The sequence below is a fragment of the Protobothrops mucrosquamatus genome, unplaced genomic scaffold, assembly GCF_001527695.2.
Source record: "Protobothrops mucrosquamatus isolate PMUCROS unplaced genomic scaffold, P.Mucros_1.0 scaffold1573, whole genome shotgun sequence".
NCBI lineage: Eukaryota > Metazoa > Chordata > Lepidosauria > Squamata > Viperidae > Protobothrops > Protobothrops mucrosquamatus.
The window spans coordinates 272,724-297,068 of NW_015387737.1; the positions used below are offsets into that span (position 1 = coordinate 272,724).

At 36.3% G+C, this 24,345-nt stretch overlaps 1 protein-coding gene across 1 annotated transcript in view; it reads left to right on the forward strand.

Annotated features, from left to right (window-relative positions):
- The window catches only part of CDC42SE2 (CDC42 small effector 2), a 22,715-nt gene extending 7,828 nt beyond the window's left edge, over positions 1-14,887 (forward strand). Inside the window, exons 2-4 of the mRNA XM_015822453.1 lie at positions 8,845-8,946; positions 10,853-10,967; positions 12,505-14,887. Of these exons, the coding sequence (XP_015677939.1) occupies positions 8,845-8,946; positions 10,853-10,951 (201 nt within the window). The 3' untranslated portion in view covers positions 10,952-10,967; positions 12,505-14,887. The remainder of the gene's footprint in view (positions 1-8,844; positions 8,947-10,852; positions 10,968-12,504) is intronic.
- The last annotated feature ends 9,458 nt before the right edge of the window (positions 14,888-24,345 follow it).

Genomic DNA, 24,345 nt, shown 5'->3' on the forward strand with positions numbered 1-24,345 from the left:
TAATGGATTTCTATTTGGCTTCTTGTACACATGAAGAACATATATGTGGAGATGAGCCGCAGTCAAATGGAGAATTAGTGTGCTAGGCTGTGGATCAGTGCCCAGAACTTTATTAGTTCAAGGAGGACATTTACAAAGCAGAACAGTATTTACTCATAAATGGCAAGTAAATGTCCGTGTTATTTGATAGTCATAGATATACTTAATTACAATAATAATTAGATGGTCTCTTGGCACACATTTATGATCTTTGCCTCAGAAATCGCATAACATTCTCTTTTTTTATTTATGTAGAAAGACTTTTCTTTATGCAGAAAGACTTTTAATTTCAAAAGTCTTTTAGAGAACTGTTGAAAAGTAAATGCATTTCTATTCACATTTCATTTAAAACCATTTTAAAAGTAGGCAACTGAAAGAAATGTTCAGAAAGGATCTTAAAATATATTGAGGCTCAAAAGGACTACTTTCTATGCACAATTTTTATGGAAACAATTCCTTCATGAAGCATACATATACAGATAGTGTCAGATGCAGGTAGTCCAGTATCGATGGTAATTGGAACTGGGAACTCCACCGCTAAGGAAAAAGCATCTTTGGGATAACTATGACCTGGATGACTGAGAATCTCCATAGACATCTGAGTTTCATAGGTATTATCTGAGACCATTAGGCATCTACACTATGTGTATTTGCTAATAAATATTACTTGGTGTTTTACCTGTTAAACGTGACTACTGTGCAATGCTACTATTATGTTATCAAATGAGAAGATTAAATGATCAGTTATTTAAAGAGGTTCAAAGCAAAGGGCTTTAGGTGAGGCTTTCTGAATCTGATACTCAATGCATCTCTAAACATTTGAAGACAAACTGGTCAAATATTGAGTTAACGCTATCCCAGATACCTTGGAATATCCAGTATAGTATCCATTTTGTGAGCATAGCCACATTATGCTTTCAAATCCTAACTGTGAACACTGATCGAAGGAGTTAAGAATCCCTGATATGGTATATCTGCTTGAATTGTGTAGATCATACATAATGTGTTTCAGCAAGATTATTTCTTTGTGGAGGCATTTCAGAAGGTAACCAAGGATGCAAAGTGGTCCTTCAAGGATTTGTACAACACTATAATTTACCTTCATCTAAATTTGTGGCATATTGTCAAGGTGAGCAAGAAATAACATTCCACAGTTCTCTATTTGTGCATCTAGAAACTACTTTTTTACAATCAGCAAAGGGATTCACTTTATAAGCTTATTGCATACATGGAGAAGAAGCATGGAGATGCAGTTTCTGGGTTAGATTAAATTTTAGCCATAAGTTTCCTGTGAAAGCAAGACCAGCTCTCTGCTTCTTTTTTCCCTTCACAATTGGAAGTGACATTTATTTAGCTGAATAGGAAGGGCTTCACATTGTAAGTACTGACACATATCCTGTCATGGAGTTGTAACATTTCATCATGTTAGTTGACCTCTCTCCAAATATTTCCTGTGTTACTTTCAAGAAGCACAGCAAGAGAAAAACAGGGCCTGCTATCTGTCCTGTACCTATATCATGTTCAGAGACAGCTGCCATCGAACAACAGCCAATTTTTTATAAATTACCATATTTTACTTAAAAGCAACATTTCTAATTATTTAGACCCTTAAGGCTGTTTTTCTAACAGCAACATTGGATCATTTGTCACTTGGTCCCTGAGATTGTTCTCCAACAACTTGAGTTGCAGTCTTTAAAATTATATCCTTAAACATTGGTTTCCCTCAATTCTATTATTTTTACATCATTTTGGAGAATAATATCATGCAAGCATTTAAAGATTTTGTAACAAGCAGCCTAGATGTGGTGAGACATGACTATATCTCCATGCTAAGCAGTTTCCCAATCTGTATCTTTTACCACAGAGTTCCCCTACCTTTCTGGCTTTGTGGACCGGCAGGGGGGAGAGGGGATGGTTCCGCCCGTGTGCAGCTCCATTTGCGCGAGCAGTGGGCACCCACGCCAGCTGCTGGTGCAAATGTAGCACATGCTCACATGCTGCTCACGCAGATGTGGATGTAAGTGCATGCTCACCCACCTCTTCTGCAGCCTGGTTCCAAACAGCTCAAGGCCCAGTAGTGGGCTGCAGCCCAGGAGTTGGGGACTCATTTTACAAACATCAGTTTGGATGGGAAGGTTTGCTATAACCTTCAGATTTAAATTACAATTCCAGGAACACCAACCAACATGTCACAGTTTACATGAATTACAGTCCAGAATATCTGTAAACCACCAGGCTACCTACTGGTGCCTCATAGCATAGATTTTACAGTTATCAAAAATTGCAATGTTTTGGCTTGAAATTGTTAGCAATATTATGTGATGAGTAAAATATCATATAATGTAATGGCACATGAGGAACATAGTTTACAGACTGCATTGTTTACTTTAAAAGATAGCTAAGATGATGGTCTGTTGAGCTAGCTGAAAAGAAAGGAGCTGTGGCTTAAACAATATCCATTTCTGAGGTCCAGTTATTCAGCATCATTTACCAAGGTCAGCGGGATATAACTCGAAATAGATTTGTAATGAATATTCTTTCTATATTTACCATCACTGAGTGTTTCAATACAAAAAGGGAAAGTCTCCTTGAGGTACATTTTTTAAAAATTTACAAAAGAAGCCTAACAAGAGATGACCTTCAAAATACTTGTCAGTAAGTAGAGAGCAGTCCATTCAGAAAAATATGACAATTGGGTAAAAAAAGAGAAACTAAAAATTAAGCAGCAATGTATAGTTCTACAATAGTTCTACAATGTATAGTAATACAAGACGTTGAGACTCTAGAAAGAGTACAGAGAAGGATGAGGGGGGACATGATAGCAGTGTTCCAATATCTCAGGCTGCCACAAAGAAGAGGGAGTCAAGCTATTCTCCAAAGCACCGGAAGTCAAAACAAGAAGCAATGGATGGAAACTAATCAAGGAGAAATGGTATAGGGTTTCCTGCTTGAGCCTATATCAGTGTTTCTCAACCTTGACAATTTTAAGGCATGTGGACTTCAACTCCCAGAATTCCACAGCCAGCAATGCTGGCTGTGGAATTCTGGGAGTTGAAGTCCACATACCTTAAAATTGTCAAGGTTGAGAAACACTGGCCTATATGACCTCCAAGGTCCCTTCCAACTTTATATTATTATTATTATTATTATTATTATTATTATTATTATTATTATTATTATTATTATTATTATTATTATTATTATTATTACTACTATAGAAGTGGTTTACTGTTGTGTCCTTCTAAGTTTTTTTTTTAATTCTATTCTAATCTACATCTCTTGGGATCTAGTGATCTTGATCATACTCAGTTTCTTGAGTTCAATCATTAACTATTATGGCTTCCACCAAAATATCCTACAAAGAGTTGTGAGAGGACTTTGTCAGTCCCTAAGTCTTCAGTATTACATGCCTAAATAGAAAATTAGAAATCTATAGAGTAAGATCCATTGTAAACCTAGTGCAGAAAAGAGGATTGCTGTGCAACACATTTCCACCAAATTTGTTTTCTACTTGAATATTCCAGTGAGGGTGTGGCATTGGCAGCAGTTCTTGTGGATGGAGTTAATGCTGTAACATGCTTTTGCACCATATAAGTAATGATAGTGTACCATGAATGGTCACTAATCAAAGCTGAAGGTTTAATTGGAAAATAGAGAATGGATTCACAGATCTAAGCAGGGAAAAGTGGTGATAAGATCTATACAGGTAGTCCTTGACTTACGAACACAACTGAATCCAAAATTTCTGTTGTTAGGTGAGACATTTGTGAAGTGAGTTTTGCTGCATTTTACAACTTTTCTTGCCACAATTGTTAAGCGAATCACTGCAGTTGATAAGTTAGTAACCCTGTTTCTAAGTGAATCTGGCTTCCCCATTGACTTTACTTGTCAGAAAGGAGGTTGCAAAAAGTAATCACATCACCTTAGGACACAACAGTGGTCATAAGTATGAGTCAGTTGCCAAGGTCCTGAATTTTTAACATCACTAAATGAACTGTTGTAAGTTGAGGACTACCTGTATTAATGGAAAAAATAGTCTAACCTTGTCTTTTAGGAATATGCACATAGTTTTTAGAGAAATGATAAAATAAGGACACAAATAATTTTAAAGGATTGAAAAAAAAATCTTTATGTGAAGGCAACCATGGAGAAGAAGGGAAAATGTGTGGGAGCAGAAGAGGATACAAATACTTACTTGGAAAAGATCAAACCAAATGAGGACCTGTACATATTCTGGCAATGCTCTGTGTGGGTGTAAAGTTTTGTATTTAGCAGTGTTGAAACTTCTGCTATTTTTTCTGTTGTCATAGAAACTAGAGCATCCAGTTTCAAAGGTTCACTTTATTTTACCGTTTAGGGGAATTGTAAACATGGAGAATTATAAAAAATCAAAATGGAAGACTTAAGTTATTTTACATTTTTGTCCCATACAATTGACTGAATTAATCTTCCAACTGCTCTCAGAGGACAAGAGTTAAAAGGAGACCAAACCTGACTGGTATCTCTCTACAAAATTGCTCCAGGTAGACCAAAGGCAAATTTCCAAAATTGTCACCAGAAGCTTCCTAAATAAGTTTCCAGTTTGTTCACAAAGAATGAAACCAAAATGGTTATTGAACATGGCAGCCTTTCTCAGCTGTTCCCTATCAGATGTGCTGTGACTGAAACTCAGAACCAACATTGCCAAAGCAAGAAACTGGAAATTTAGCCTAGTTTGTTTGTAGTAAACATGTTCAGGCTATTAATGTTTTAAACACATTAACATTTTACACCAGAAATACAATAAAAATAGCACATTTTAATTTTTTTTACTGGAAGATGATATTACTCATAATTGCCAGATACAACGAAGTACAATAGATAAGACTGCTGGGAGAGTCTAGCTCTCTATTCTTCCAGCCTTCTCCTGTTTTCTCTGTGGATTGGAAGACTGCTAGCATTGGTTGCCACTAGTAAGCTTGAGGAAGGAAGGAAGAAATCTCAGAATCAACCAAGATGACTTCACACTCGGAAAATAACACTACACCCTCATTGAAGAGACATGTCTATTTATTTTCAAGCAAAGAAAAGTTGAAAATACTTTCAAAGCTTAATATTCAGTGCAGAAAGTTGAGTCTGAGTGACAAAGAGCAAGTGCTGTGTACACCTGGCTTCCCCTGATAGGCATTTCATATACCAATGAGATAATATTTGTAGCTCGGGGTTGAACTGTGGAGTCCTTGGTGCTTTCTGAGCTTAGTGTTTTCTTGCAAATGTTTCACTATCAAACAACGTAACATCATCAGTACTGGAAGTGTATGGAGTTTGCTCTCATTTTATATACTAATGGGTTGCCCTGTCGGTGTTGATGGGTATGGTCTTGGTAGTTCCTTGATCTGGCTGTAGTAGTAGTAGTAGTAGTACTACTACTACTACTAGTAGTAGTAGTAGTAGTAGTAGTAATAATAATAATAATAATAATAATAATAATAATAATAATAATAATAATAATAATAATAAAAAAGTTGGAAGTGACCTTGGAGGTCCAACCCCCTGCTCATGCAGGAAACCCTATACCATTTCAGACAAATGGCTGTCCAGTTTCTTCTTAAAAACTTCCAGTGTTGGAACATTCACCGCCTCTGGAGGCAGGCTGTTCCACTGGTTAATTGTTCTAACTGTCAGGAAGTTTCTCCTTAGTTCTAGGTTGCTTCTCTCCTTGGTTAGTTTCCATCCGTTGCTTCTTGTCCTGCCTTTCGGCGCTTTGGAGAATAGCTTGACTCCCTCTTCTTTGTGGCAGCCCCTGAGATATTGGAATACTGCTATCATGTCCCCCCTCATCCTTCTCTTCATTAGACTAGACATACCCAATTCCAGCAACCGTTCCTTATATGTTTTAGCCTCCAGTGGAGATTAGTAGAAACAACGAGAAGAGACATGAGAAAGATCTCAGAGTTGTAGAAAAAATGTAACACCACTGGTTTTGACCTACGTCATAAGGTTCACACCGGAATGGTTCCGTAACATTTCACCATAATTATGAAGTGCACTAGAACTAAGATAGGGTCTGTTAATGCAGCCTAGCACTGTGTTGGCTTTTTTGGCAACTGCAGCACACTGCTGGCTCATATCTAAGTGATTGTCCACTAGGACAATTGTTAGGTTGTTTGTCTGAGTCGGTAGTTCCTTGATTATGGTAATGTTAACTTCTTGATTATTGGTTGTGTTAAGTAACAATGGCACTGAAAAAAGTGAATTATGATATAATTTTTCACACTTAACGACTATTGCAGCATCTCGGTCATGTGATCAAACTTCAGACACTTGGCAACTGGCATGTATTTATGACAGTTGCAGTAACCCAATATTTTGTAACCTTCTGACAAGGAAAGTCAATGGGGAAGCTATATCTGCTTAACAACCATGTTATTAACTTAACAACTGCAGTGATCCACTCAACAACTGGCAAGAAAGGTTGTAAAATGTGGCAAAACTCACTTAACAATTATCTTATTTAGCAACAGAAATTTGGGGCTCAGTTGTGGTTGCAGCTGAGTCTGGATCACACATAGTACTAAGCCATAATCTATCATTTATAAACCCCAATCATGTATAAAATACATGATAATTTGGCACAATATAGCCTTTGTATTTATTTTCAACCATCTGATATTATGATGTTGATAGACACATATTTGAAGCAAGCAAAGATGTCTGAAAAATCTCACCAGTCAGCTTATTATGTTTGTCTTTTGTCAATTGAACTCAGTACACTGGGTTTAATGGTCTAACATATACAGTACACGGTTGGTTGGTAGACAACCATAGTTGATCATTCATAGAAAACAGCAATTTCTTGATAACATTTTATTACAAAGTCCAAAATAGTTAACAGTATTGGCTAGGAACCTTTCAGCATGTAAGAATTGCATTCTGTTGGAATCAAAGGAATTCACATTCATTTGTTTAGGATTTTGTGCTAGCACTTTTTTCTGCAGATTTGGCATAATTTTTAAGATGCTTACTATTTGTGAAAAAGGTTCAACTATCCTGGTGTGTTTGTTATTCAGAAAAAGTGGGGAGTCTATAGCATGGGCATGTCTGTTGTGGGCTTGAGATCATTCTAAACAGATCTTGCTTTTATGGGCTACAGACCATGATGTATTCTCAGCTGTGGCTTTGATTTGCAGTGACTCAACTAGGTCAGTGTTTGGACAGCAGAAATCCTGCTGATGAGATGAGTAAACCTCCACCCAAAACTCTAGGTGGTCTTACCATCTCCTTGCATACCATATGTAGGAGGATGCTGATTCCTTAAAATATGTGATGGAGAAAAATGCTTATAGGGATAGAGGGTCAAAAAACCTTTTCAGGGTAATGGAATAACATTTAAACTCCTTTTAATTATCACTTTTTTAAAAAAAATCAGTCTTGTTATTTAAGACTGCAATTTCTGCTTCATTGGTAGGTAAGGGAACAATCTTTATTAGATATTAGGAAGAAATGTTGGTGGACCAATTACTTCTTGGGGGACCAAAACTATAAAGGAGAGAAACTTAATTTTTTTTAAAAAACAAAGTCTAGTTCTCTTCTGTCTTTTAAATCAGAAAGCTGCTTTCTGTACAAGGAAGTTGATCTTTAGGGTTGCTATCAGCTTTATCTTAGACAAATGAAATAACACATCCTTTTGAAATCTTACTATTGAATTCCCTTCCTAAATGTAAGAACCAAACGGGGGGAAAAATAGCTTGGCTGCTTAAGAATTACTGTCATGGTTCCGACAGATGAAACTCTTCAAAAGAACTTCGAGGCATTGTTTACCTTAAAGAATCTTTTATTCGAGAAGCATAATATTGGCACTACATAGTTGAAGCCAAAAATTGAATTCCCCTCCCCTTGGCACAAAGTAGCAAAGCACAATTCCCTCCTCCAATTAACAGTCATAAATCACATTCCACAATTAGCTTGAAACGGGAGTCCGGCCAAATCGTTATCAATTCTGGGCTTAGTTATTGTTGTTATGGCTAACTGGACTCTCATCCACATGCCCCCTCCCAGCATCAATCAGCTCTAAAAGCGAAAGAGAAAAATGAATGCATTTCCAACTGTTGTCAAAGCAATAACACCCGATGTTAGCAGCATTGACAATTACATCAGTATGGTAACAAAGAATATAGTGGTGCTGCAAACAAACCCAAAGCCTTGAAATCTGATTCTTTTTTTACTAGAACTTATGGATAGTCAATTAGAAAAGACTCATGGATGATTGATTTTATATAAGGCAACTGCAGTAAAGCTATGATATTCAGAAAGTTAGAAGTACACAGAACACCCATAATGGAAGAATGTATCATAAAAATATTAGAGCTTGCAGAAATGGCACAATGACATGTTTGATTAAAGAAGGAACAACAATTAAAATATAAAAGACTGGAAACCATTTGTGGACTTTTTGCTGAAAATGGATTAAAATGAATTTATGCTTTTGAAATTCATTAATTTAAAAGCGTTTATGGGAAGAAAAGAACCATAATATGTAATTTGGGAGGGTGAAAATGTTTATAACTGCTGCAAAAAAGATCAGAGGTTGCTTCTATAGATGTCTTTTTCCTTTCCTGTTGTTGTCTTTCACTTTTTCTTTTATTTTTCTAATATCTTTTTTTACTTTTTATGTTTCTGTAGTTTTTTCAATCTTAGATAAAATATTCTTTTAATAAAAATTGCATACAACAAACCCAAGGCCTCTTATGGGAACATCCATACCTAAGTTTAAATATTGTTTCCTTCTGAGTGGCACCAATGAGTTGTGTTTTTCTCCCTTTTCAGAAAAGGCGGCGGCGGATCGATCGGAGTATGATCGGTGAGCCAACAAACTTCGTTCATACTGCTCATGTTGGTTCAGGAGATCTCTTTAGTGGAATGAATTCGGTAAGTGCATTTGCCAGGAATCCAGCAGGGTTGGAGACCTTATTCTTGAACGTTATATTTTGAAATAATGTTTCTGTCCTGCTGCCATGCAGATATGTTAGATTTCAATCTCCATAATTCCCAGATAGCTTTGGTTGTACTTTCTGGAAATCATCAGTATTAAATTCCTACATCCAGATGGTTTCATGATGGAAAAGGATGTTTTAGAATATTATACCTTTTAGATTTATAACTATATCTAAAAGGGGGAAAAATGAAATCATTTGCAAATGGGACAGGAATTATTAGTAAGAAAAAGGAGAGAGGAATTTTCAGCACATCATAAGAATCCATTTATTAATGGATGTTTCTAATCAAGAAATGCTTCTCCAGGGGCAACTAAAAAATAAATCCATGATGTAATTGAATTTCAGTTTGTTCCTTTTGTTCCTCTGTAGACATCATTGAGTTCAGTGGAGCTTACCCTAAGGAACTCTGCATCTGTGTGTAATGTGTTAAAATGGTTGTAAAAACATTTGATAATATATATATATGCCAAAATTAGGGTATAATACTATATAGACCAGCCTTAACATACATCAAACTCTTAAAAAAGTAAATTTCAATCATCATTTTTAATGGCATTATAAGTATGTTGAAAACAAGCCACAGCAAGTGAGTTCTTTTCCTCACCTTCTTTCGTCTAATATTTCCACAAGGAAGAATTTGAAAAGTTAACTGCTTCCTTGCCTAAAAATGTTTAATTTTTTTATTAGCTATATTTTTAAAAAAGTATGATTAATGTCAGTTGGGATTTGTAAAATAAAGTAAAAGGAATATTGTTGTGAACCTAGCATATTTAAGCAAAATATCATTACATTAATCATAGTTTACATTTTGGACAATGCACTAAACATGCTAGGGATTCAAGAAATACTTAAAATCTGTAGCATGTTATCTGTCTGATGTAACAGAGAAAGTGTTTTACAGCCCTATAGCTGTTATTTATATAGTCTCTGGTTTCAATATCAGGGAATAAGTTGCTTGTGTTGGTGATAGGTCATATCCAATAAGCATATATATTAAATCAGGGATAGTCAACCTTGGCTCTTTTATGACTCGTGGACTTCAACTCCCAGAATTCCTGAGCCAGCATGGCTGGCTCAGGAATTCTGGGAGTTGAAGTCCACGAGTCATAAAAGAGCCAAGGTTGACTACCCCTGTACTAAATAATCTCTCCTTGATTACAGTACTTACATACATGAATTCAAATGTCATGAAAAAGCACATCTAGCCATTCTTCTGGTATCACCTTCTACAGTTATGCAGCTTCCTGACTTAGCTCCCTATGTCGCCTCTGAGTGAGATTGGTGGCATATAAAAAATTAACAAAATAAACAAATAAATATGTCCAGTGTGGCTATCAATAGGTTTTTGTGCAGTATCCTAGCCCACAGAAGCTATAAGAAAATTTATGTACAGTAAAGTTGTTTTTGAGTTCTTGAGCTTTTCATGTGCCCAACAGATAGACATTTAAGAAAGGAACAAGGAAAACACACATGATCTTGAATGTTGAGCCACCAGTCTGTCCCTTGACCTCTGAACAAAACAATCAAACAAATAGCATGCAGATGAGCTTTAGTCATAAAATAATATCCATGCATCTGTTGGATCAAGTTGTAGAAGAGAAATTGCAATAGTAAGAGATACTTTGGAGCTAATTAAATTTTAGGGCAGCAAAAATATTAAGAAAATAAGCATAGAATTCTAAAGTATCCTTTTCTTACATGTTTGGCTGTATATATTAATGAGTAATATGGTTGACTTTGTACAAGTTTTGCATTGATCTAAAGATTCAAGAAGTATCATATTATAGTTGACCATACTTTCTATAACAAACAAAACCATCATGGTTTTCTTTCTTTAGGTGAGTTCAATTCAAAACCAAATGCAGTCCAAAGGAGGCTATGGAGGAGGCATGAATGCAAATGTTCAAATGCAGCTTGTAGATACAAAGGCAGGATAACTGGGGCATCTTTCCAGTAAGTATTACAAACTTTCCACAATTTAACGTCTTTCTTTTCTGACTTCCAGAGATACAACATATGGGACAGCAAAGTCATTCATAATTGTTATCACAAAATTATATGTAATATACATTCTGATGTATTTCATACTGATTTCACACATACATTTATCAAAAACCCGGCATTAGCTATTTGATCCTTTTATTTCCTCTTCAATATTTCTCTCATACCAAAATCACCCGATCAGAATTAACGATGGAGGAGGTTGGAGGAGGCATTGTAGTAAAACAGAATCATGTTGCAGACCCCCATCGCTTCTACATCATAGTAGCAAACTTTCAGTTCCTTGTTTTGATGATGGCTTTCAGGAAGTGCTTAAGACTGTGCATAGGAATAGTTGCTTCCTAGAAGCTTCTTGCTTCTCTTCCTATTCTACCTTATTCCCCCTCCCCCCCAATGCAGCAAAGAAGACCCAAAAATTCACTGCTGCTATTTCCAGTAATGACATATTATCACCAGATGAGTTTCTGTAGCCTCTAGCATAGGCATGTCAAGCTGCTGGCCCGTGGGCCGGATGCGTCACGCCGAAACCACATCTACCCCATTGCCGGCAATGAGGAAAAGTCCCGATACATTGCGCGACGTCACGTGATATCACAAGTTTGACATGCCTGCTCTAGCAAGTCAGGAGATGATGCTGTAGTTCCTAACCACTCAATACTGTCCATTGCTACCTTCCATGGTAGCATAAAGAGAACGCAAGGATATTTATACTTTCAGATAATAGAGTCACATGGTACCACGACAATAAGCTATACACTTTTTTTCTCCTTTATATTGGGGATGGAAGATGTCTGGCCTATAGATTACTCCTGTCTAGTTCAATTAAGCCAAGATGCATGTCTCCTTCTCCCCTTTTCAGAAAAATCTGCTGCGTTTCTTCTCTGTGTATAGAGAAAAGGACTGTTTCTTCATGGATACAAAGAAAAAGACGCAGGTCCTCACCTTGTCTTCCTCTCTCTTTAATTTGCTTCTGTACGTACATCCCTGTTTGGAGAAAAGGACTACCATGTTATGCACATATAAATTCAATATCCATCAATATTGTATGTGTATCATAGAAAACCAGTGATATTGGACTCTAGCTCCGTCTGCTGCTAATACTTGGCCACTGATGATCTTTCTGGATGCAATCAAAACCATTTTAGCAAACCATTTGCCCAACCCATTCTCAACATATTGCTGAGTTACCTACTGAGAGCGGAGAAATAGAAATTGTAAAATCATTGCAATGTGGGATAGGTCACAAATGGTACAACGAGGGGAAACTCAAGTTATCCTTGATGAACTTGAGGACTGTTAGATAGTGTCATTGGTGCAATGAACATGAGTTTGGGAAGACTCCAGGAGACAGTGGAGAACAGGCGGGCCTAGTGTGTTGTGGACCATGGGGTCATGAAGAGTCGGGCATGACTTAGCGACAGAACAACAACAACTATAGTTTTGCCCTACTTAACAATGTTTTATTCATTCTTTGTTCTGTTTTTCACAGGTCCCTGCACATTTCTATACTTTGTTCCTGTGTCCCTCTCCTTTATGCCTTGGTGACTGCTTCCTGTGCTCATGATAAAACAAGTTGATGGCCCATCATCCACCCTTCGTGATTATTATGCCATTCAGACGTTCCTGTTCTGCTGTGAGGCTGACATTTATCAGACTGGTTGTGCCTTTAAAGTGGCAAGCTTACATTTCACTACCAAAACATCTGTGGACATTGTACTGGTTAACTTGTTATTTTGAGCTTCTAAAACTTTTACTCTCAGTATTTTGAAACAATATTTTGAGCAATCTAAATTCTGAACAGACAGGTTTGGTGTTGGGTTGACCCTCATTTTGTACTTTCTCTGCAAAACCTTGATTATAGCATTCTCATCCTTTCATTGTTGTTATGACTTCTTTCTTTGTAATTAGAAGCAAGCAAATTTCTGTTAATATCTTGAGTTTGTCATTGTTGATATAGATCTATTTTTTTTAAAGGTCTGGGACCTGCAAGCACAACAAACATTTCACACAGTCAGAAATCAGGAGTATATGAGTGTATGACCGCATGCTATGTGAATTTGCTTGGTATGGTGGCCTGTTGGATGCCAAAAACATTATTTTTATTTTTAATGCTTGTTCTTGGAGATGGATGATGCTAAAGTTGGTGGAATAAAATGCAGTGGTACCAGAATATGCCAATCTCTCTAGAGAAAAATGGACTTGTAACTTTTAGCTGCTTTGGAAATACATCTTAGATTTTTAATCTATTTCATCTTGAAATAATAAAGAGAGAGTCTGCATTCAGAAGACATTTTGTTGTAAATGTTCAATATATTTATTTTGGAAGAGCTGACCTCAAGATTGTAAACCAGTGTGGTAACGTACAAAGTAAATATTGTGGTGGCGCTTTTGTCTAGTTAAGAGGCATTGTTATGTTGGCTGCTTTTTTCTTTCTTCTTTTTCAATGCTTAATTTTAGGCTGTTCCAGCATTACCAGTAGCAGCATGATGAACTGCCTGCAATATTATAGCTGGAATTTAGTTGAACTCTCTAAATAGTTGGCAGTTTCCACATACTAAATATTTAGGGGCCCATGTAAGTTGCTAAGAGCAACATAGTAACCTAGCAGGAATGGATATCACTGAAAACAACATACAGGGTGGCTTTTTGCTGTATCGGTGAAGAAGCCTTTTGCTCAGGTTCCAAAGCATGTTTCTTTCACAAAGTGTGAAAACTGTGTTTTAATATTGCACTGTGGGATTTTTTTATGTTGTTATTTTATATTTTGTTAAGTGGTCTATTTTTGTCTTCCCATACTCATGCCTCCTTTGTCATATTAAATTAAAACAAGTTGATTGAATATTAACAACATAATTTTAAGACACATCTAGAATCTTCCTCATGCATCATTTTTTAATATCTTAACTGGCAAATAAGAATAACTGAGCCTAACTGGAGAAATTCTTAATGTTACAAGTATTTGCTGCATATCTGGGGAAACAAGACCATGCAAGAACTTTGCGCAGGTGTCACTGAAACGGAAGATTATATAGTAGCATTGCTTTGTAATTAACGCTTATTGCGACTTTCTCCACTGCCATTTATAATTTGTAAGGGGAGACTAGAGAATGAGGGAATACCATACTTACAGCTTTTATTTTTTTTTAATAAAAAAAAAAATCCCTAACAGTTGTGAAATCATTAACGATTGTTCAATGGAAATGGAAGAATATCCTTATCTACAACCGCTTTTGGGCCCAAACCCACTGAGGAAGTAAACTATGTAAATATATCTGAGTCAAAGTGGTAGTTGAACAAATATGTGAAGACTGCTGCTGCACAAAAATCCCTATTTATGGGTTGAGTCCAGAAGACATTCCTGGTACAGGCAGCCAAATAATACAGGTGAAAATATAATTTTGTTGGGGAAAGTTTCATTTCAGGGAGTCCAGAGAGATGCCTTTTACTGTTGGGGCCAAATACACAGGCAGCTTAGTAGTTGCCAAGATCAGGATGTCAAATGCAGACGTTTTCAAAAGTGCTCTTCAAAGTACTCTATGATATCTTTCCATATGATCGCTGTCTAAATATATTGGACTGCACATTATCCCTGAAATCATGAACATTAGCTACAAGTCAAGGGAACTGTAGTTCAAAAGAGAGCATCAGGTTGGGGAAGACTGTCCTGGGGTTTCAGATTAAATTTCACTTTATTTTGAACTGATAGAAAAGAATTCTGGGAAGAATTTTTGATCCAAAAAAAAAAAAGTCATCATCTTCAGCTCAGCCGCCAGAAAAGAGAGACATATTTTTATAACAAACATACATTTTTGTACATTATGTTCATTCTTAAATAATGTAAGTTCAATGTTGTCTTGTAGATATTAAAAGGAAAATATTGACCTTTGATTCAATAAATGTTTTCTTTCAGTTACTGGTTTTCCTATTTCTTTACCACAATCAGTACCTATTTGCTTGGATAAAGAAACCTGAAAAACAATGTCATTGTTTCAGATTTTTCTCAGCTGATGGTATGGTAAAGGTGAGAGAACTATATTGGGAAGTAGGTGTTCTCTTTTCACATACACGGACATGGCACATGGCACACATTTTTCAAGGGATCCTGGTTTTAGGAAGGTCAATAAACAGCAGTCAGTTTCTTGAACATAAATTCTTAACCTGCTTTTTCTATATCAAATCCAGTAAATATTTATATGCTACTTCTTGCTATAAAAATATCAAAGACTTTGGCCTAAATGCAACAGAAAATTAACATATGTTAAAATTAGCTCATTAAGTAAGAGAAGTTTGAAGACCAGGCCTCCTTGAAAGCCCCAAGCCTTTTTCAAACTATACAGAAAATATTAGAATTTGCCTATCACTGGAAGTGGTCTTACAGTTAATATCTGTAGGATTTTTGTTTCCAAATAAAATCAAGTTGAAGATCTGTAAAGCACCATACATTTCAAAGTCACAATCTTTTAATTACTTGAAAATGACTCCCATGGATTTCCAGAAATTTGTTTGTGAAAAAATAATAAACACACTATGCAAACTTCTACATCATATTCAGCTTCTTCTGCCTTTTCTCCAATGTGCAAATGCTTGCTTTAAAATGAAATGTAGACTTGTTGCATAGCTGCGATACGAATGAACTGTATAGTATTCAATATATTAAATACATTAAATTATTTGAATAGCTTGTCTTCAGAAAATCCATAAATATTATTACCGTTATGTATTATTTAGAAAAATTTCAATTCCTGAAATCTCATGATAGTTTCTAACAAAATCTATAACATATTTTAATATAGCAAATGTTGGTTTTTAATTACAGTTTACTAAAGCAAATGATAATGGAAAAAAGGAAGAGGAAGAAAAAAATAAAAACAATTCCCTTCAGTGCAAATTAATAATAATAAATATCCTGTTGGTTTGATTAACCTTATATACAGTATATTATCTGTCTCCAGTTATCAAAGCTGTTCAAGAAGTATTTTGTTGCTAATGTGGCCAACAAGTATACAGTATGTATTGATAACAAGTCTAGGTAATAATTACTGTATTCTTAACTAAGAAATATAAATCACAAGTGGGAGCGGAGCTCTTACTGCAAAACAGGTATCTCTAAAAATAGATAAATCTCCTGTTCTTGTTTCAATCATTTTACTTAGTGCTTTATACTATTTGTATATCACTTTTCATTTAAAAAAATGAAGCACATTATAGTTTAAATGTCATTGTAATAATTGCAATAAACAGTTTAAAATGATAAAAACAAAACAGTAAAATAATAAAAACTAACTATACCAATAAAAATAGAGAAGTTTATTTTTAAAAAATAGGGAGATAAACAGTTTAGGCAAGCAAGAAGGAGGTATAGAGATAACATCCTCCTGCTTTCAGCAAAATCCTTCCATTCAAGGGGTTTGCCTAATTGCTTTTTGGAAAGTGTTAATTCACAAAGAGCTGATAATGCTGCTTTACTAGCATTAAAACAACTGACAGCTGTCAATGTCAGCACAGGAGGATTTCAGTTCAATAGAATATCTTGTTTTCAAGCATATCTATAAACTGACTAGGAGGATGTTTGTTAGAATCATGTACACATCTTGAGATAAACATCTTAAGATGTAAAATAAACAACAGACCTTTGGGAATGTTTGCATTAATGCCAATTTGCAGAGGCCTATTGTCTTATTTCAGCAGTCTCACAGTCTATAATCTAGCATCCTTTTGTTTGGGGAATTATCCAGCTAAGAGAGCAACTTTCATTTTTCTGTTGCTAGTCTAGTCCTAAAATAAGTTGAAACTCAAGAGCAGGGGTGTCAAACTGCTGGCCCGTGGGCCGGATGCATCACACGGAAGCTGTGCCCACCCCAGCTCCAGCAAGGGGAAAACAGTCACGATATGTTGTGACACATCACGTGACACGGCAAGTTTGACACCCCTGCTCAAGAGTGTTCTTTAGCTAGCTCAACTTTATACAGTATATTTTCAAAGAAAACTGATTCTTAGCCTGACCATATCTTGGGTGAAACTTTTTCCTCCAATTGTTAGGTTATTTTTTTTTTCAGAAGCAGTGATTAATTTTTTGGAAAATCTTCATAATTTGTGGTTCTCTAAAATAAAGAATTTGTTATCATTATCACCAGTCCTGGGAATAAAAACTATTGCTTCCAAAGATTAATGGAACAATGAAGACAGCCACTAAAATCTGCTATTTTTACTCATCAGTCTTCCACATGCTATTAAAAGTCACAAACTGGATGCTCAAAAAATAGTAACTATATTCAGATCTCACTAAGCTCAGCAATGAGATGTACAACTCACTATAAATCACAATGTACTTATTAGTTTGGATTAGGTTGTATGTGAATTCAGATATGATGGCTTATAAACGATTGTTTATGGATTAGCATCTATGGCTTATTCATCAATCATGCTTAAAACATGACTGTGTGTGTGTGTGTGTGTGTGAGAGAGAGAGAGAGAGAGAGAGAGAGAGAGAGAATCATAAAGTGAAAATGGAAGTTTCAGCCAAAAATCCAGCCCCTAGATGTGATGCTTGTAATTTACTACACAAAAGGTAACATGTTCAGAAAAACAGTTGTAATAAGGAAGCCTCTATAAGAGACATGTCAAACTCGTGACGTCACGTGACATCGCACAACGTATCTGAGCTTTTTTGCCACTGCCCACAATGAGGTGGGCGCGGCTCCGGTATGATGAAACTGGCCTGTGGGCTGGCAGTTTGACACCCCTGCTCTATACATTTGGTCTAGACATACAAAAGTTTCCCCAAGATCAGGGACCTTGGAAACAAAAGCCAGCCTGCTAGACTGATGCTAGCATGGGACTTCTCACTGTGTTGGTATCTTGAAGTGGCTGAGTTTAAGTATGCCTCAAAAGATCTAATAAAGCTTGAACAGTGTACTAACATTAGACCAGAGAGTAACTGATCAAGTTTAGTTTTACTATCTGTTTTGTACAGTATACATATTATATACCTGTACTCAGAATTTAAAACACTCTAGTATATTTAGTAGGAAGTACTCAAGGTCAGTGAATAAGAGCTCCAACCTTGGAATGGGGGAAAGATATTATACAAACTAAGATGCATGCATAATATTACAGTGGCTTCTATGATATATAAATGAGAATTATGCTGCAAGGTAAAAATATGTTGATTAGAAATAATATATATTAATCAGTACTTATAATTAGAGCAGATGTTCCAAAGGATACATTATCACAAAACAAAACACAGAAATGTTAGTACCATATATCTGGCAGACTCTTTTTAAGATGTGCTGATAAGGAGCGTTTATATGTGCTGATAACAACTGTTTAGCGCAAAACAAAATTGTGCTGTTTCATTCCAGTGTAACAGTGGGAGCTCCTCTGCTTGAGTTCACAGCAAACACATGCATATTTCTGGCCTAACTTTTCATGAATTTTGACCTCCTTGTGACATCTCCTGTAAAGTACCACCAGACAAACAACTTTACTTGTGCAGCCCAGAGATGCCTTGGGCAGTTCTTTTGGAACATATTTGCAACCTCTTAGAAACTGAGGACACGCTTTGGTCCTGGAGGATCTAAGCCAGTGTTCTCCATCTTCCTATATAAGCTGTATAAGTGGCGGCTAATAATTATTTATTGTTGTATTTACATCCCACCTTTTTCTATGAGAGCTAATATTGACACACACATCCCACCCGCATCGTTTATTCTCTTTCCTTCCATCCACCCCAGGGAGAATTGTATAGTACAGGGGTAGTCAACCTTGGCTCTTTTATGACTCGTGGACTTCAATTCCCAGAATTCCTGAGCCAGCTTAGCTGGCTCAGGAATTCTGGGAGTTGAAGTCCACGAGTCATAAAAGAGCCAAGGTTGACTACCCCTGGTATAGTAGAATGAGTTGAGGGTGTGTGGTCGATCCCGCGCCGAGGGACCGGCGGGGAACAAAGGCTGGCGTTCAGGGAGAGCAACGGGCAGCGGCAAAGAACCGAGCTGCGGAGGAAGGGAATCGCCAGCAGAGGAGAAGCCAGGAATGCAGGGCCAGGAGAAAAGCAGGGAAAAGCAAGGGATAGGGGAAAGGAAACGGTTAGCGACAGAAAGGAGCCGTGGGGGAGAGAGCCAAAGAATGGCGGGAAGGCGCGCAGACAGAAAAAGAGGAAAGGCGGCGGGCGGCGGAATTGTTGAAGGAGTGCAAGGCTGCTCTCGCCTCTTTGGAAACGAATGAATGAATGAGCAAGCCCAGCCAGATCACCTTTTTTTTTTTTTTTAATTCCCAGACGAGGCTTTCAGAAGCTACAATCAGGTGTCTCTGGGAAATAACCAAGCTTTAAGTCTTCTGAATCTGCAGGGATAATTAAAGAATCAATCAGCCAGTTAATTAAGAGGAATATGCACGTGTTCGGTAAGCCTTGCCTAAGGATAGGAGTGCCCTTCCATACCTGGCCCGGGGCAAGAATACCCCATATAGGGCACTTAAGGCACTGAATTGAATTGAGATGCTCTCAGCGGTTAAAAAAAAAAAAAATCACAGATCAACTATCTAAGCTTGTTAGGGTTGCCAGGTCTGCTTCCAAAAAATAGTGGACAAGTGGGGGGGGGGGTTAAGTAGTAAAAAAAAGTAGACTGTACAGCTTTAGATTACGTACCATTTCATCATAAAGCTTTTGAATAAAAAAAATGTCCACTATTTTGTGGAAAAAAAATAGTGAACATAATGTGAAAAAAGTGGACTGTCCGCTCAAATAGTGGACACCTGGCAACCCTAAAGCTTGTCGTGAAATTATTAAGTAGGGAGTCCTTTTTAAAAAAAACATTACTACGCTGATTTTTTTTTTCATATACCACTCAAGGCAGAAAATATACCAACAAATCCTTCTAATTTCTCCATCACAATTCTGTGAGGTGAGGTGAGTTGACAGAGACTGGGCCAAAGTCCCACCAGCTAGATTTTCATGCAGAGATGATAAATATTAGCAGGAGAATTAGCAATGACACGAGTTAGAAATTAGGATTCCAACCTGAGTTACTCATCAATATTCTTAACAAAAGTGTATATACCTGAACTTATTTATAAAGACTGACAGGTTAGGCTGTGAGGAGCTCTTGAAATTTTTAATTCTGAGCTAATAATAGTGCTGAAGTCTTGGGAGAGGCAGTGCTCCCAGCAGAACCATAAATGTTATAGACTGGTGCGATGAGGAAGAAAATATAGGAAACTTGTATTTTTTTTTTTAACTAGGATTGACAGGAGCCACAATAATTTAAAAAGCACAGGCTTTATGAAAGCATTGATTCTTTAATGTTAATCTGAATTTCACAGCTGTCTTTTTCTTGTTTTAATGAGAAAATTTCTTTTATAGAAAAAAAAACCCACACTAATTTCTGCTGACATGCTGTGTTATCTGTTTCTAACAAACCCCCCCCCCTTTTTTTTTTTTTTACTTTAATCCCTTGTGACGGCTTTGAGCTTGAAAAGCAAGAGAAGGGGAGATTTTTCTCAAAAGTTCAATGCCAATGTATTTTCCACCTGAGGTTACTCTAATCCTTTCAAGTTGAATGGCATCAGCATACTATCCGCAAGGGATTATACAGAATAAGTAGTGGGAACTAATGAACTTAAAATACCAGGATCCCTTTTAATGCAAATGAGCTTAGCCATAAAGAATGTGGGAGAAGTAAAACCTAACAGTAAAAATATACTTCCCCACCCCCAAATTAGGACTCAAGTTTGTTTTTCATTATTTCATTCAATCAGATCAGGCTTGTTAAAAAGCAATTTCTTTTAAGCATTTATGGTAAAACAGTCCTTCACTCTTACTACTGTTTTGCTAAATTCAATGTACTGAATTTATAATTCTACTGAATTTGTGCCTGAACAAATGCATTTCAGAATTCAGCCCTTTAATAAAATACATTATAACTTAATATAGTTGGTTCTGATTTGGAAACTGTAGTTCTCAATAAAAGGTCAAGAAATGTTACATGAGACAACTATCCTTTAATTCCTGTTTTTTCACCACATCTCATTTCTTTTATTAAGGCAGTGGGATTACAATGTAACTATGAATTTATTTGCTTAGTCTTATATAAACCTACTTGTTTAGGCACAGTGAGTGATTTCCACTCTTAATTTTTTGCATGCTAAAACTATGTGACAAATTATTATTCATTTTCACATTACAAATAGTACAGCCAACTTCAACTTGATCTCTAGTAGCTTTTCCCATATTCCCATATTCCCGTATTCAGATCCGTTCTCAAGCTAGACTAACCTTGAAAAAATCCTGATGGCAATTAGTGTTGGTAAATCTCTACACAACAGAAAGAAGACATCCAATGAACACAATACATGTTGCAGCCCATATCTGGGGAAGCTTTCTCACAAAAGCTGTTACTGAATAATATGATCATTATATTGCACTAGGTATGTTCTGTGATATGGTGATTTGTTTCCCAGGCTGAATAATAGAATACTATTTGTAAGTATTTTCTGTACATCCAAGGGTCTTCACTGGTAGTCTTCAACTTAAAACCATTTGTTTAGTGACTGAAATTACAATAGCACTGAAACAAGTGACAGTTTTTCACACTTAATGACTATTGCAGCATTCCTGTGGTCAGGTAATCTAAATTTGGATGCTTGGCAACCAGCATGTATTTATGACAGTTGCAGTGTCCTGGTGTCATATGATCACGTTTTCTGACAAGCAAAGTTACTGAGGAAGCCACACTCACTTATTGTGTTACTAACTTAACAATTGCAGTGATTCACTTAACAACTGTGGCAAGAAAGGCCTTAAAATGGGACAAAACTCACTTAACAACTATCTTACCAATGGAAATTTTGGGCTCAGTTGTGATCATAAGTTGAGGACTACGTGTGCTAGCATTTTCACTTGCAGCATTTCCTGCCAGCATAATATTCTGTAAATCTCCTCATGAAAAAAGTACAATTCAGTCCTATTCATGTAGTGATAACACAGCATCACTAATCAGACTCCGGTAACTCTCCAGAAAGGCAGCCGCCTATGATGTCATCCCTCAGTACAGTCAAGGCTGAGTCAGCTCCAAACTCATGTTTATTCTAAAATAGACTTAATTATTTAATAAATACCTTTTCTCCAAGAGTCTCTGCTGTGATCCTTCTGATATCTTCCCAAATGTTACTTCCAGATAATTTGCCTGGTTTCCTTTTAAGATACTAAGATACTGCCACTTCACACACTGATATATCCACACAATAGGGTCAGCCTTTTGGGCTATTTCTAATTGGAGAGAGGTTCAAAAGAACACCTAGTTAGCCTTACCTCTTAGTGCTTCAGATATTATCCGTATTCAGATCCTATTTAAAAGGCCAGGTGGTGTATTGAACTCTATCTGAATCTGCATTATAATAACCAACTTATTGTTGAACTGGTCAAAACACATCCACAGTGGATTATTGAGGATTCTGGACCTCAGTTATCCAGTCAGATGTCAGTAAACCCAAATCACAGGAAATGTTTCATTAGATATCCACTTACACTACCATAAAGTTCACTGCTAAGCATAGCCATTATTTCCAGCAGCCATTTGGTTATTTTTGTAGCAAGATTTTATCAATTATGCCTTTGCCATTGTTCAGCCTGTTCCATTGTGCACAATTAATTGCCTACTAAAGAAAAGTCACATAAGGCAATCCCAGTAACATCTGCAGCGGGGGCAGGGGTGGTGGTGGAAAGGGACAGAATTACAAAAGCAGTATTGCAACACAAGCATCAATTTTTATATGTGTGTTGTGACATCGCATACAATAAAGAAGCAGAGCTTGCAGTTGATACTGCTTTTGGCATTTGGCAAAAGCAACAAGGTCCTGTGGATGCTCATGTTCCTGAGGGATGACCTGAACAGATAAATTTTGCTAGTAAAGTATTTTATTTTTCACTTTTAGGAGGATCAGAGAGAGCAAGCCATTTCACCTTATATTCAGCCAGAGGAAGATTTTCATTCATTCATCCTACCTTTTTATTTCACTTTTTACCATGCTTCATACAATTATAGCATTTGAAAGAATGCTAATTATATAGTCTTTGCCCTAATTGCTATTTAGTTTCTTGCTTTGTTTGTCTCAAGCATATAGATTGATGAACTTATGCAAAGGTTGCTTTTTGCTAAATTCTCCCAAGATTGTTTGCCAGGGTTTTCTGGAACTATTCCACAGCTTGGGGGGTATTCTTTTTATAAGAAATGTGGTAAGAAATTCAAAATGTATCAGGCACTTATCCCATTCCTTGATCCACAAAAAGGTTAACACCATTTAAATTGGTTTGGGTGTTTTGAAAGTATTTAAACTTCTAAATGGCCTGTTCTAAGAGCTCCAGCACAGCTGGTAGTCTACAAGTTCCAGAACAGTCTGTTCCAATACTGGAATGTTCCATCACAGAATATTTTGCATATTCTACATTGGAGTACTGGTAGAAGAAATGAAAGTAAAATTAACCAGGAATTGGCTGAATAAGCTAGGATCATTCTTTTTTACAAGACTGGCATTGTTTTGTCATCAAACCATGATTAAAATAAATCCTGTCTTATTACATGCAAATACAATGACATATTACCTTGACTTTTGAATGCATATGATTTTTATTAATTATTTGTTTCCATACATCTCTTTGGGAGATTAAACAAGAAGTTGAGTAATTTCCAACAAATTTAGAATAAATTCTACTACTATTTAATAACAACAGCAGAAAAAGATAAGGATGATTGGGGCAGTGTGTGTGTGTGTGTGTGTGTGCGCGCGCATGTGAAGAAGCTTTACTTCTTCTAGAAATGATAAAATATGAGGTGAACCAATTTCTGGGAATATTAGTTCCTTTGGGTTGTCTTTTGATTTGTATCATACTTTACCATGAAAAGAAAACAGCCATTCCATACCTTTTTATTAGATGCAATGTACTCAACTGCTTTGAAACTCATTGAATTTGGTACTCAATGCATTTTGATGTGAAAATTTTGTCCCAAAATTCATTGTTTGTTTGGTATTCAGTGCACAAACTAGAACTTGCCAATGTCAGCTACCTTGTTACTCACTATATTATTCCTTATGGGAAAATTTTTGAAAAACATCATTTTTGGTACTCATTGCATCTCCTGGAATCAATTAATAATGACTACTGAGGTAAAACAGTACATTTTTTTCCTGAGGCAGCATAGCGATGTCTTAACGAATATAAAATATATTCAAAGAATAAATATGTTCAAAGAATAAAATAACTTCTAATTTGTTCCAATAACCTTATTTATGCTAGTAATAAAAAAAAACTCCCATGAATTTCAAATATGTTTCA